Here is an 11,982-nt window from a genome sequence, read left to right as displayed (position 1 = left end):
TTTGTGTAAACGAGAAGTATTTATAAAAAACTGAGAAGCATTTATAAAAATTTATAATCGTACTAAAGAAGAAATGTCCATAATTTTTTTGGCTTTCTAGTAAAATTTTAAAGTAAATAACATATCATGTCAAAACAAACAGATATAGCACCCTCGATAAATTTCACTAATAAGGGGGTGATTTGACCCACCTTCACTTTAAAATCTATTAAAAATCGTGTTAATAGATAAATTATGATAACTGTAACGTCTAATTGATTAAATAAAAAATATTTAAGCAGAATTAAATATTAGATGCAATAATAAGTAATAGAGGGGGTTCTTTATTAAAAAAAAAAAGTAATAGAGGGGTTGGAGGTAACCGCGAGAGCAGGCAGGAACGATTCGGTGGAAGAAACAGGAAGAGAAAGAGATTGTGCAGGAGAAAACATAAGCCTGAGAAGTTACCCTTCTGAGGTAATATTGTGTTTAAACTGCTCAATTGTACCCTTTGATTTGATTCACGGCTTGAGCAATGATTGAATTGATTAGTACTTTTTCTAAAATTTTGTTAAATCCTCACCGTGTGTATATATGTACCGTGTCCATATATGTTTGCGTGCCCACAAAGTGCTTGATACTTTGTCTGAACCAAATACATACAATAATAGCTTTAGAGGGGTGTATTGGATTGGGATTTTAAAGCATTTTTTTGCATTTATGAAATCCGAGGGTATTCGATTGGGATTGTTTGAAATCCATTAAAATCTTGAGGTATTCAATTGGGATTGTTTAAAATCCATTAAAATCTGATGGTATTCAAATGCTGATGGATTTTTTTTCATTTCATAAAATGATGGATTTTGTGGCATTCTTCAGTGTATTTTAAGTTTTTTGAAATCCCACCAAATTCAATGGGATTTTGAAGTATTATACCTAAATCCTATCAACTCTGCGACATTTCATCAAGAATCCGCAAAAAATCAAAATCCCATACAATCCATTAAAATCCATAGACTAAAAACAATGCATTAAAATCTCAATCGAATACACACTTGCATTAAAAACAATGCTTTTTTTGGAAATTTGAAGGGCTTAATTTTATGCAAAAATACATACTTCTCTTGGGTCTGTTGGGTATGGCCTCGCAGTATCACTGCTCAGCAAATTGGTTCTGGTTACATTGGGCTTGGGGTGGGTGCGTTTACATTGTGCACCTCAATGTTCTTGCCATAATCTATGCTTGCTTCATTTGCTCGGTCATTATCACCCGGAAAAATTACTTGTTTGGGTTCTCTTGTGCTCCGTTGGAGTGAATGAATAAATTTAGGTTAAAAATAATTAAATTTAATTATTTTTGTGCTACCACAATTGCTATGTTCTCTTTTGCTTCTTTGCATTCATTAAAGTTTAAATTAGAGATCTGGCCATTACAAAAATATAATTACAGTAGAGATCAGGTCTAGCAATTTAACAATGGTTTAATTCCAACTTGCGAATTTTATTGAGGAATACTCCCTCCGCCCCTTTGATTTCTACACACTTTCTTTTTCGGGATGTCCCATTCAATTTTATACATTTCAAAACTTTCCTAAAATAGTAAACTTTTCTAATATAAAAATCCCACCCACCCACTACTTCCATCTACTTTTTCAAATCTATCAATTAAATATTTATGGGTCCCGCCACTTTACCTACTTTTCTTTTTCTTTCTCATCACTTTACACTACTTTATACACTTTTCTTAGTCTTCGTGTCCATTCCAAACGTATACATCCCAGAGGGACGGAGGGAGTAGTTGTAACATCCCGACTTTTCGGAATATTAAAACTAACTCCAAAACTAAAATACAACACAATTTATTAATCCAAAATCCGATTACAAAGGTAACTATTACAAAGGCGCAGCTAAAATCTATAAATCCACGTGTCAAACTTATCCGAAATCTCATATCATCGAACTCCAATTCCAATGCACATCAACTCGCTTTTAAATCAAACCTGAAAAACTGTAAAAGGGGATGAGCTACACAGCTCAGCAAGTAACAATTTGACCAACAATTAATCTCGAAATCTGTGGGTGTTTTTATAAAACATTGTTCCTCAAAACAATAATAATTTTAAAAACACTTGTAAAAGCAAATCCAACCCACAGTTTATATTTTAAAACCAATCAAAATTTAAAAGAGAGGCAAAAACAGAAACAAAAATCTTATCAATACCACAGTCTTGCTCTACGGTCACACTTTCCCAGTGACCGGGATCTTATTCTTATTCTTTTGCCACACTTACCCAGTGACCGGTATCTAAAGTTCAATAATCACGCGCCCTTAGCAGGTATCTAAAGTTGCACACTTGTGCGCCTACTAAGGGTATCTAAGTCTAGTTCCGGAACTATAGCGTAATTACGAACGAGTTCGAAACGTAGAGACTGGGTCTTCAAAGATTCTCATGTCTTATATTTTATAAACTTTCGAAACAGAATTCTTATATCTCATAACAAACATCCGAAATTCACAAAATCAAAATATCTTTTCAAAAATAAAAGTAAGTCAAAAAGTACTTACCTCAAAGCCGACACTTAAAATCCGAAATTAATAACACGAACAAAGCCTATACATTTAATTAATAAACAAAACATAATTAACTTATAGTACATCTTAAACAATAAAGAGCAAGTCACGTAACAAGTCTTAACAAAATCAAACTTTAACAAATAATAACAATTAACACATTTTCATTTATCGAATAAGATAAATAACATGCATGCTGTTACAAATCTCAATATTAACCAAAGATAACTTCTGAATATGAGAAAATAGTCAACTGTAGAATTAAAGTACATTCAACAAGAATTCCAAAATGACCAGATTCATAATAAACCGACAGATAACGAATTAGTTATGAATTTTAGAAATTCAAGTAACAGAGCAGAATTTTACTCAGGAGCAGTTTACATTCAAAGCAGATTTTCACAAAGCAAACAAACTGATATCAATTAGACTATAACTAAACACTTAAAGAGCATTCTCCGAGGTTTCAGAATTGGTAAAGATCACAATTTTATGACAAATAACGAGGGAAATACAAATTTTTAAACACGGAACAACTCAGCAGAAAGGTATAAACAGCCCTGAATCTTTGTAAGTCAGTTTAGATAATTAGATAAATTTAAACAACAAATGGATATGACTGATAACGAAATAATATATCTCAAGCTTTTCAGATTGGTATCATGAGTAAATTTTTGACATACGATCAATTTATAGCGAATTTTTGAACATGGGAAAAAGTTTCGCGACTAAGAACAGAAGGGTAACAAAGAATGTGATTTTTAGCATAGATACACTGATAATTGCGAAATAAGTCCTGAGACAAAAGTTGTAGATAACGAAAGGAGCTTTTCAGAATGTCCAGAATCAACAAAATCCGATCAATTTTCAATTTACTACGATTTTTACAACCCAACTGATTCACAGAAATTGCTATGTACGAATTTCAGAATAAACAAATAGGCAAACAAGATATATTCACATCAAATACACATGACAAGAAACAAGAAATCAATATCTCAAATCAACATATACTTGCAAAGATCGAAGAGAAAAGAAAACATACCCGTCCACGTAAAGTACTGTACGACTTATTCAGATTCTAGAGGGATTCTTATATAGCACATAAAACCAAATTGCAAATAGTAATTTCCAAACTTGGGCCACAATTTTCTCCACCTCATAAACCAATTTCCAAATATAAGGTCTTCTCAAAAAGATTTCAATTTTCGAAAATAATTCCACACTTCTTTCCATCAATAAAGAATCTTCTCTACTTTATTATTCAAAATAACTAACACGAAAATAAATTCTAGAAACTTCCAATTAATACTAAAATTTAAATATATAAATACAAACAATCTAAATCTAATATCTAACTCATAATAACAATACTAATTAAATAGAAACATTTAAATAAATAAATAAAATCACAGGATTTTACATTCTACCCCCCTTAAAAAGAATTTGGTCCCCAAATTCTCCCAAATCTATTCTCCAAAATCCTATCTTAAAAGTCAAGACACACAACTAAAAACTCACTAACCATTGACAAGCCAAACTTGAACCTCAGTACTCGGATCGCACCCTAGGGAATGAGCTAGTCCCATACCTAACACACTCCGAAGGACAGCCTGCTCTGGATACCAACTGTAACATCCCGACTTTTCGGAATATTAAAACTAACTCCAAAACTAAAATACAACACAATTTATTAATCCAAAATCCGATTACAAAGGTAACTATTACAAAGGCGCAGCTAAAATCTATAAATCCACGTGTCAAACTTATCCGAAATCTCATATCATCGAACTCCAATTCCAATGCACATCAACTCGCTTTTAAATCAAACCTGAAAAACTGTAAAAGGGGATGAGCTACACAGCTCAGCAAGTAACAATTTGACCAACAATTAATCTCGAAATCTGTGGGTGTTTTTATAAAACATTGTTCCTCAAAACAATAATAATTTTAAAAACACTTGTAAAAGCAAATCCAACCCACAGTTTATATTTTAAAACCAATCAAAATTTAAAAGAGAGGCAAAAACAGAAACAAAAATCTTATCAATACCACAGTCTTGCTCTACGGTCACACTTTCCCAGTGACCGGGATCTTATTCTTATTCTTTTGCCACACTTACCCAGTGACCGGTATCTAAAGTTCAATAATCACGCGCCCTTAGCAGGTATCTAAAGTTGCACACTTGTGCGCCTACTAAGGGTATCTAAGTCTAGTTCCGGAACTATAGCGTAATTACGAACGAGTTCGAAACGTAGAGACTGGGTCTTCAAAGATTCTCATGTCTTATATTTTATAAACTTTCGAAACAGAATTCTTATATCTCATAACAAACATCCGAAATTCACAAAATCAAAATATCTTTTCAAAAATAAAAGTAAGTCAAAAAGTACTTACCTCAAAGCCGACACTTAAAATCCGAAATTAATAACACGAACAAAGCCTATACATTTAATTAATAAACAAAACATAATTAACTTATAGTACATCTTAAACAATAAAGAGCAAGTCACGTAACAAGTCTTAACAAAATCAAACTTTAACAAATAATAACAATTAACACATTTTCATTTATCGAATAAGATAAATAACATGCATGCTGTTACAAATCTCAATATTAACCAAAGATAACTTCTGAATATGAGAAAATAGTCAACTGTAGAATTAAAGTACATTCAACAAGAATTCCAAAATGACCAGATTCATAATAAACCGACAGATAACGAATTAGTTATGAATTTTAGAAATTCAAGTAACAGAGCAGAATTTTACTCAGGAGCAGTTTACATTCAAAGCAGATTTTCACAAAGCAAACAAACTGATATCAATTAGACTATAACTAAACACTTAAAGAGCATTCTCCGAGGTTTCAGAATTGGTAAAGATCACAATTTTATGACAAATAACGAGGGAAATACAAATTTTTAAACACGGAACAACTCAGCAGAAAGGTATAAACAGCCCTGAATCTTTGTAAGTCAGTTTAGATAATTAGATAAATTTAAACAACAAATGGATATGACTGATAACGAAATAATATATCTCAAGCTTTTCAGATTGGTATCATGAGTAAATTTTTGACATACGATCAATTTATAGCGAATTTTTGAACATGGGAAAAAGTTTCGCGACTAAGAACAGAAGGGTAACAAAGAATGTGATTTTTAGCATAGATACACTGATAATTGCGAAATAAGTCCTGAGACAAAAGTTGTAGATAACGAAAGGAGCTTTTCAGAATGTCCAGAATCAACAAAATCCGATCAATTTTCAATTTACTACGATTTTTACAACCCAACTGATTCACAGAAATTGCTATGTACGAATTTCAGAATAAACAAATAGGCAAACAAGATATATTCACATCAAATACACATGACAAGAAACAAGAAATCAATATCTCAAATCAACATATACTTGCAAAGATCGAAGAGAAAAGAAAACATACCCGTCCACGTAAAGTACTGTACGACTTATTCAGATTCTAGAGGGATTCTTATATAGCACATAAAACCAAATTGCAAATAGTAATTTCCAAACTTGGGCCACAATTTTCTCCACCTCATAAACCAATTTCCAAATATAAGGTCTTCTCAAAAAGATTTCAATTTTCGAAAATAATTCCACACTTCTTTCCATCAATAAAGAATCTTCTCTACTTTATTATTCAAAATAACTAACACGAAAATAAATTCTAGAAACTTCCAATTAATACTAAAATTTAAATATATAAATACAAACAATCTAAATCTAATATCTAACTCATAATAACAATACTAATTAAATAGAAACATTTAAATAAATAAATAAAATCACAGGATTTTACAGTAGTTCTTTTAGCTCTCTTCATCTTTCACTCTGCCCCTTACATTGGACAGTCCACCTTAAATATTGTTCTCAGTGTTCCGTTCATTCTTTCGTGCAAAGTCTCAGAGCATCTTGAAGGGGTTTTGCACAAAACTTCCCGAACTTATGATTAGTTCAACTCATACGGGACTTGCTGTAATATTTAGACTATATTACAAAAACAGTATGCATATTAAGTTTTACACTTGGTTTTATGTATAACCTAGTTTTTTTTACAGGTTTTGGTTGGTATTGGCGATGAAAAGGATATAATAGTTCTAGACTGCTGGTGCATTTCAACAAGAAACAAAGGATCACTTGACCCTTTTCAAGTCAGTCACTGCCCTACTTATATGTATATATACTGCAAACAATGTAGATCCCATTACTCATGTTTTGGGCACATGCGTTTCATCTAGGTTTGCATCATTTGTTTTATTTCTCTCTGTGGCCTTTTCTATTGAAGTGTTGCAAACTTTTGTCAAGTATTTGGTATATAATTGTCATCCTACAACACCCTTTATCATTATTGTTCAAGTTTAAAAGACACTCAAACATCTACCAAAATTATATTCTAATCTTTTTATATTAATGAATGTGTGTGATATAGTTGGATATATCAGATATGCTTTCAACCCTGTAGTTTTGTTCTGTTCCATTATAAAAATCAGTTCATCAGTTTTGTATCATTACTCATGCCTTAAGTCCTAACTCCTAATATGCAAACACGCAATCGACTATTTCCTGCAAAGTTGCCCTAATATGGATACATAATTATTGTAAATAAAAAAATTTCTACTGAAATAGTCAAACGTGGAGGCAACCTGCCATGAACTGTGTCTTTGTTTGCGATATTATTTTTACTAACTTGATAATTTTTTTGGTGTTATGATGTCAAAGTGATTTACAAGTATGTTATTGATATTACACAAGATATAGTCGACTCTCAATGCTAATGAAAACTGAAACATAAGAAACCCCCCGCCTAGACTTTTATTTTGCCTTCTTTTGAATATTTATCACCCTTTTTCATCAACCAACTTCATGATTAAATGATAAATTAAGGACTTTCATTTTGCCTCCTTTTTATATCTTTCTGAAATTAAGCACTCCCATTATATTAAAAGTTTTAGATAACTGATACCAATATCACATAGCCAAAAATACAAATATCTGCAAGCAATGTCAATAACACAGTAGAGGGTCCGATGCTAGACCAATACCCGTGCCTTGCACGGGTTATTATGCTAGTTTAAATTTCTTAAAACTTACTACCAGTATACCAACTTACATAGAAAAAAAGTCTACCATCTTACATCCTCCGAGGCTCCGACCACCGGAAGATAAGAGAATAGTGACCCGACCCCGTTCAGCTAGGTCGTGGAGAATCCAATTAAAACCATTCTCGTCGAAGCTAGTTTGGTCATTTAATCAGTCACGAGATCTGCATACCTCCAATGGGGCTCCTCAGTATTATTCGCAAGATCAAGAAAAAAGAAAAAGAAATGCGTATCCTCATGGTGTACGTCTTCACCCCAAATGCTATTTTGTGTATATATGTGTGTGTTCTCATTTGTAATTCAGTATGTTTATATAATGCAGAGGGCTAGATAACTCAGGGAAAACAACGATTGTTCTGAAGCTTAATGGTGAAGACACAAGTGTTATTAGCCCTACTCTTGGGTTCAATATCAAGACTATTACTTACAGCAAGTATGTTTTTGTTTTTCTTTCAGACATTATCGAACATGTGGTGGGCATTGGTTTATTTTTGAAATTTGGGTTGTGTTATGATCTGGTTTGGTGTTTGTAGGTATGTGCTTAATATATGGGATGTTGGGGGGCAGAAGACTATACGGTCTTATTGGAGGAATTACTTTGAGCAGACGGATGGCTTGGTGTGGGTTGTTGATAGTTCGGATCTTAGACGACTTGATGATTGTAAATTTGAACTCGACAATCTGTTGAAGGAGGAGGTATGTTTTAGTTTAGGAGGAATGATTTTAAAACTTTGCAAGTTCTTACTTATTGCTGGTGGCGTTTGTTGTCTTTTGTTCTCCGGTGACATATATACGACATTCTCTGACTAAAAATCTGCTTTACATTTTGTACATAATCTAGAATGTTGGTGGTTTGCAATATTAACTTAATAATGTATCTGGTTAGTAGTGCAGTGTGGGTATTTCAATAATGTAATGCTGCTAGTGTCTGGTTAGTAGTGCTGTAGTGCAGCGTGGGCATTTTGCAATATTAACTTAGTAATTAAATTAGAGTTTACTGCACTTTATATCTTAGAACTATGTTTGTGAAACATTTTGGTGTGGATATTATAAAGCGAAACACTTTGGAACCTAGAAAACTTTCAGGTTGCACTTTTCCCATCAAAACTAACAGTTAGCGTTACTTTGCTGAAGGGTAAATTGGGGGGAGAGGAATGATGGTTATTTCACCCATTATTCCACTATACAAGTATATATGCTATATGTGCACATAAGAATCCTCTACTCATCTTCTTCCATCTCTCTCCTTTATCAGATTAGATACATGGATGAGAAGTGCTTGTGTAAATTAGGTCATAGAATTACATATTGGATTTGCCAGCAATCACTATAGTGGTACATTACATAACAGCCTTTTATTCTTTAAAGCTATTATAAATAGCAAAACACCAAGGATTTAGAAACAACATAAACAGATGCAGGTTCCAAATTGTTCAACAAAATTAACAGATGACAGTCTCATATTGTTCTTACCATTGCATATGACCATTTAAAATGATGAGTAACATTACTATAAATTGTTCCGCCTGATAATAACAATGCCAAAAAATTAATAGAAACTCATACAAAATGACCAATAATGGTTCCAACTGATTGCTTCCACGGCTTCTTGTATGTAAGGTTGTTATGTTTCCGTTTTCATTTGAGCTTCCTCCAGCTTTTTCATGGAGGTAAAATTTCCAATTCCAGAAGTGTAATTTTCAGGTTCAGTACTTAAGGGCACTTTCTTTGCATTGTGAGCTGGTGGCTTTAAATTCCTGATTATGCCTGAATGTGAAGTAGGGGCTGACTTATCTATTTTCACATACTTGATATGTGTTCAAAGAATTATGTAATTTCATAAATATTATGTAATCTCATAATATTTATACAATTAAAAGTTAATATATTTATGTAATTACATAAATATCCCTCCAATCTAATGTTAACAAAAGATGCTTAACAGCTGTATGACTAAAGAGGTGCAATTTGCAAGCTTGTTATATTTTATGGGTTTCAAACTGTTTTTAATTTGTTATATTGGCACCAAAGTGTTTCCGTACACAGTTTTAGGGTGTGAACTGTGAAGTGCAATAAATTCTTTAATTTGGAGGTTTATGTATCAGTTGCAATAGTAAAACCGTGATCAAGTAAATTTGAATGGAGTGTGGGGGGGGGGGGGGGGGGGATTTCATTACTTAATAGTTTGTAATATAGAGGATAATAAGTTATCAATTAAGAAGTGTAGTGCATGTAACCCCATCAATCTTCAGTACTGTATATTTCTTTTGTTCGGATATGCACAATAACTTTACAAATCCGGACATGTGTGAACATTATTGGCTTCTGAAATTCAGCATTCATAATTGTAACGCAATAATCAAATCAAGGTTTAAAATTTCCGGCTAGACATGGTTTTTTTACTTTCTGTTTGTATAACAGAGGCTATCTGGATCATCACTACTCATTTTGGCGAATAAGCAGGACATACAAGGTGCTCTGTCCCCAGAAGAAATAGCTAAAGTAAGCCATATTTTTAAGTTCACATTACAGAAGTTGACATGCTCCTACAGTTTCAGATTTTCATGTTTTGTGTGCACTGATAATTGATAAGTGAAAATTATGTTCGAAAGATAGTTTCATAAAGGCATTACATTTACTTGTAGTTAGATACGTGACTTCTTATAAGCATTAAAAATAATATTAACATGATATGTATAATTGCTTTCATTGATTTCAAATATGATGATGTGATTATAGCTGCACACTTGCACTCGTATGCTATATGATAGTTGCATTTTGCTGTTTCAGTTTCGTAGTTGAAGCAAGTAGCTTTTTTAAAGGCTTTTATTTTAGTCTTTTAGAGAGTTGGCTTTGTTTTTTTTCATTTTCCTGCAGTTTGAAGTGTGATGATTAGGTAGAGCATATATTTTGGTGAAATTTCATGATGGTTAGACATCAGTTTGTAATTATGCTGTTCAAAGCAGATTCCCTCATGTACCTCTTTGGGAATCCTCACAATCCTGTTATTACTATTTTATATTTGGAAAGAACAATCTGAATGGAATATAGAAGAAACTTGGTAAACTTAGTTTATAAGAAATTATTACATCTTTAACTGCAAAATGCTTTTTACACACTCTTATCCGCATCAAGAAAGCAGCATTCTGTAGGGTCTCTGAATCAAGCATCATATTTTGAAGTATTAATTCTAGTGCATTTATGCTTATATCATATATTTATATGCAGGTCCTTAATTTGGAAGCCATGGATAAGACCAGACACTGGAAAATTGTAGGATGTAGTGCTTACACTGGAATGGGCCTGCTGGAAGGTTTTGATTGGTTGGTTCAGGACATCGCTTCTCGAATTTATGTACTCGACTGAATCTTTTTCAAATAGGTATTATACTTGCTCATGTACAGACATGTATATTAACTTATTCGAGATTGAAGAAAATTTGCTTGTTGTGGTTAGGCTCCCTTTTACTTCGGTTGGAGGTATTTGGGATGCCTTGACAAGGGAGATAAGTTGTATGACTTACAAATTTTGTTTGCATGGCTTTCCAAAATTCATATATTGAGCAAGGAATGGATACAAATTTATTTATGCTATTTGTTTAATCTATTTTATGTAAACAAGCTGAAGCCTATGTAATTCCTGGAGGTGATTGGTTTAATCAAGTCTCATCTCCTCACTATCTGGCAGAAATTGTGAGTTTTTGCGGAAATGTACTTTTCATCAACTCTCTTTGGACTCGTATATTATGTCTGGTTCTCAGTATTATTACTTTTATGCCAATTAATACAAGTTTTTTGGGACCTGTGTGAAATTTCATTTTCTTTTCCTACCCTTTTAAACCAAATCTATGTGATCTAGGTTATATATGGTGGTCTTCTGGTTGCTAGTGGATGTGCAGAACCCACAATCTAGTTACTTTTTTCATTTGTTATAATCTTGTTGAGTTCTTAGTAATTTTCAATATTCAGTTACATAATTCTGATATCGAACTCTGCTAAGCTTAAAATACGTATTACAAAGTAATATTAATTGCAGGTTGCAAATCTTTTACTTGCAGTGTTGGAAACACACAGATGGTATCTTCCAACCTATGTAATTATAAATTATCATCCGACCGACTGTAATTTTAAAACTAAACAGAGAAATGAACTTTGCACAATTATAAATTTTCATTTCGGATATATAAATACCTCTTTTAACAATATGGTGGTGATTGAATCATGTTGTACTGCTGGACTTGTCTCTCATCATACATCAAAATTGGTAAGTGCTTTAATATCACATGAACAAAATTTTGAAAATTAT

General features: G+C 32.6%; 1 protein-coding gene across 1 annotated transcript; it reads left to right on the top strand.

Moving 5' to 3' along the window:
• Positions 1 to 294: 294 nt before the first annotated feature.
• On the top strand, positions 295 to 11,270 carry LOC108199464 (ADP-ribosylation factor-like protein 2). Its single transcript, XM_017367320.2, has 7 exons — positions 295 to 456; positions 6,637 to 6,729; positions 7,693 to 7,919; positions 8,000 to 8,110; positions 8,211 to 8,373; positions 10,099 to 10,179; positions 10,906 to 11,270. The coding sequence occupies exons 3-7, from the start codon at positions 7,855 to 7,857 to the stop codon at positions 11,041 to 11,043; spliced, it is 558 nt and encodes a 185-aa protein (XP_017222809.1). The 5' UTR covers positions 295 to 456; positions 6,637 to 6,729; positions 7,693 to 7,854; the 3' UTR covers positions 11,044 to 11,270.
• Positions 11,271 to 11,982: the final 712 nt, after the last annotated feature.

This window comes from Daucus carota, chromosome 1, assembly GCF_001625215.2.
Source record: "Daucus carota subsp. sativus chromosome 1, DH1 v3.0, whole genome shotgun sequence".
In the NCBI taxonomy this organism is placed as follows: domain Eukaryota; kingdom Viridiplantae; phylum Streptophyta; class Magnoliopsida; order Apiales; family Apiaceae; genus Daucus; species Daucus carota.
Note: the sequence above shows the minus strand (reverse complement) of the source record. Positions and strands in the feature narration are given on the sequence as shown.

Bases quoted from the DNA above. Each gene is read 5' to 3' on its own strand.
- LOC108199464 (XM_017367320.2), top strand. From the start codon at position 7,855: ATGGGGCTCCTCAGTATTATTCGCAAGATCAAGAAAAAAGAAAAAGAA. The intron at 8,111-8,210 runs GTATGTTTTTGT...TGGTGTTTGTAG, and splicing joins AAGACTATTACTTACAGCAA to GTATGTGCTTAATATATGGG. The intron at 10,180-10,905 runs GTAAGCCATATT...ATTTATATGCAG, and splicing joins CCCCAGAAGAAATAGCTAAA to GTCCTTAATTTGGAAGCCAT.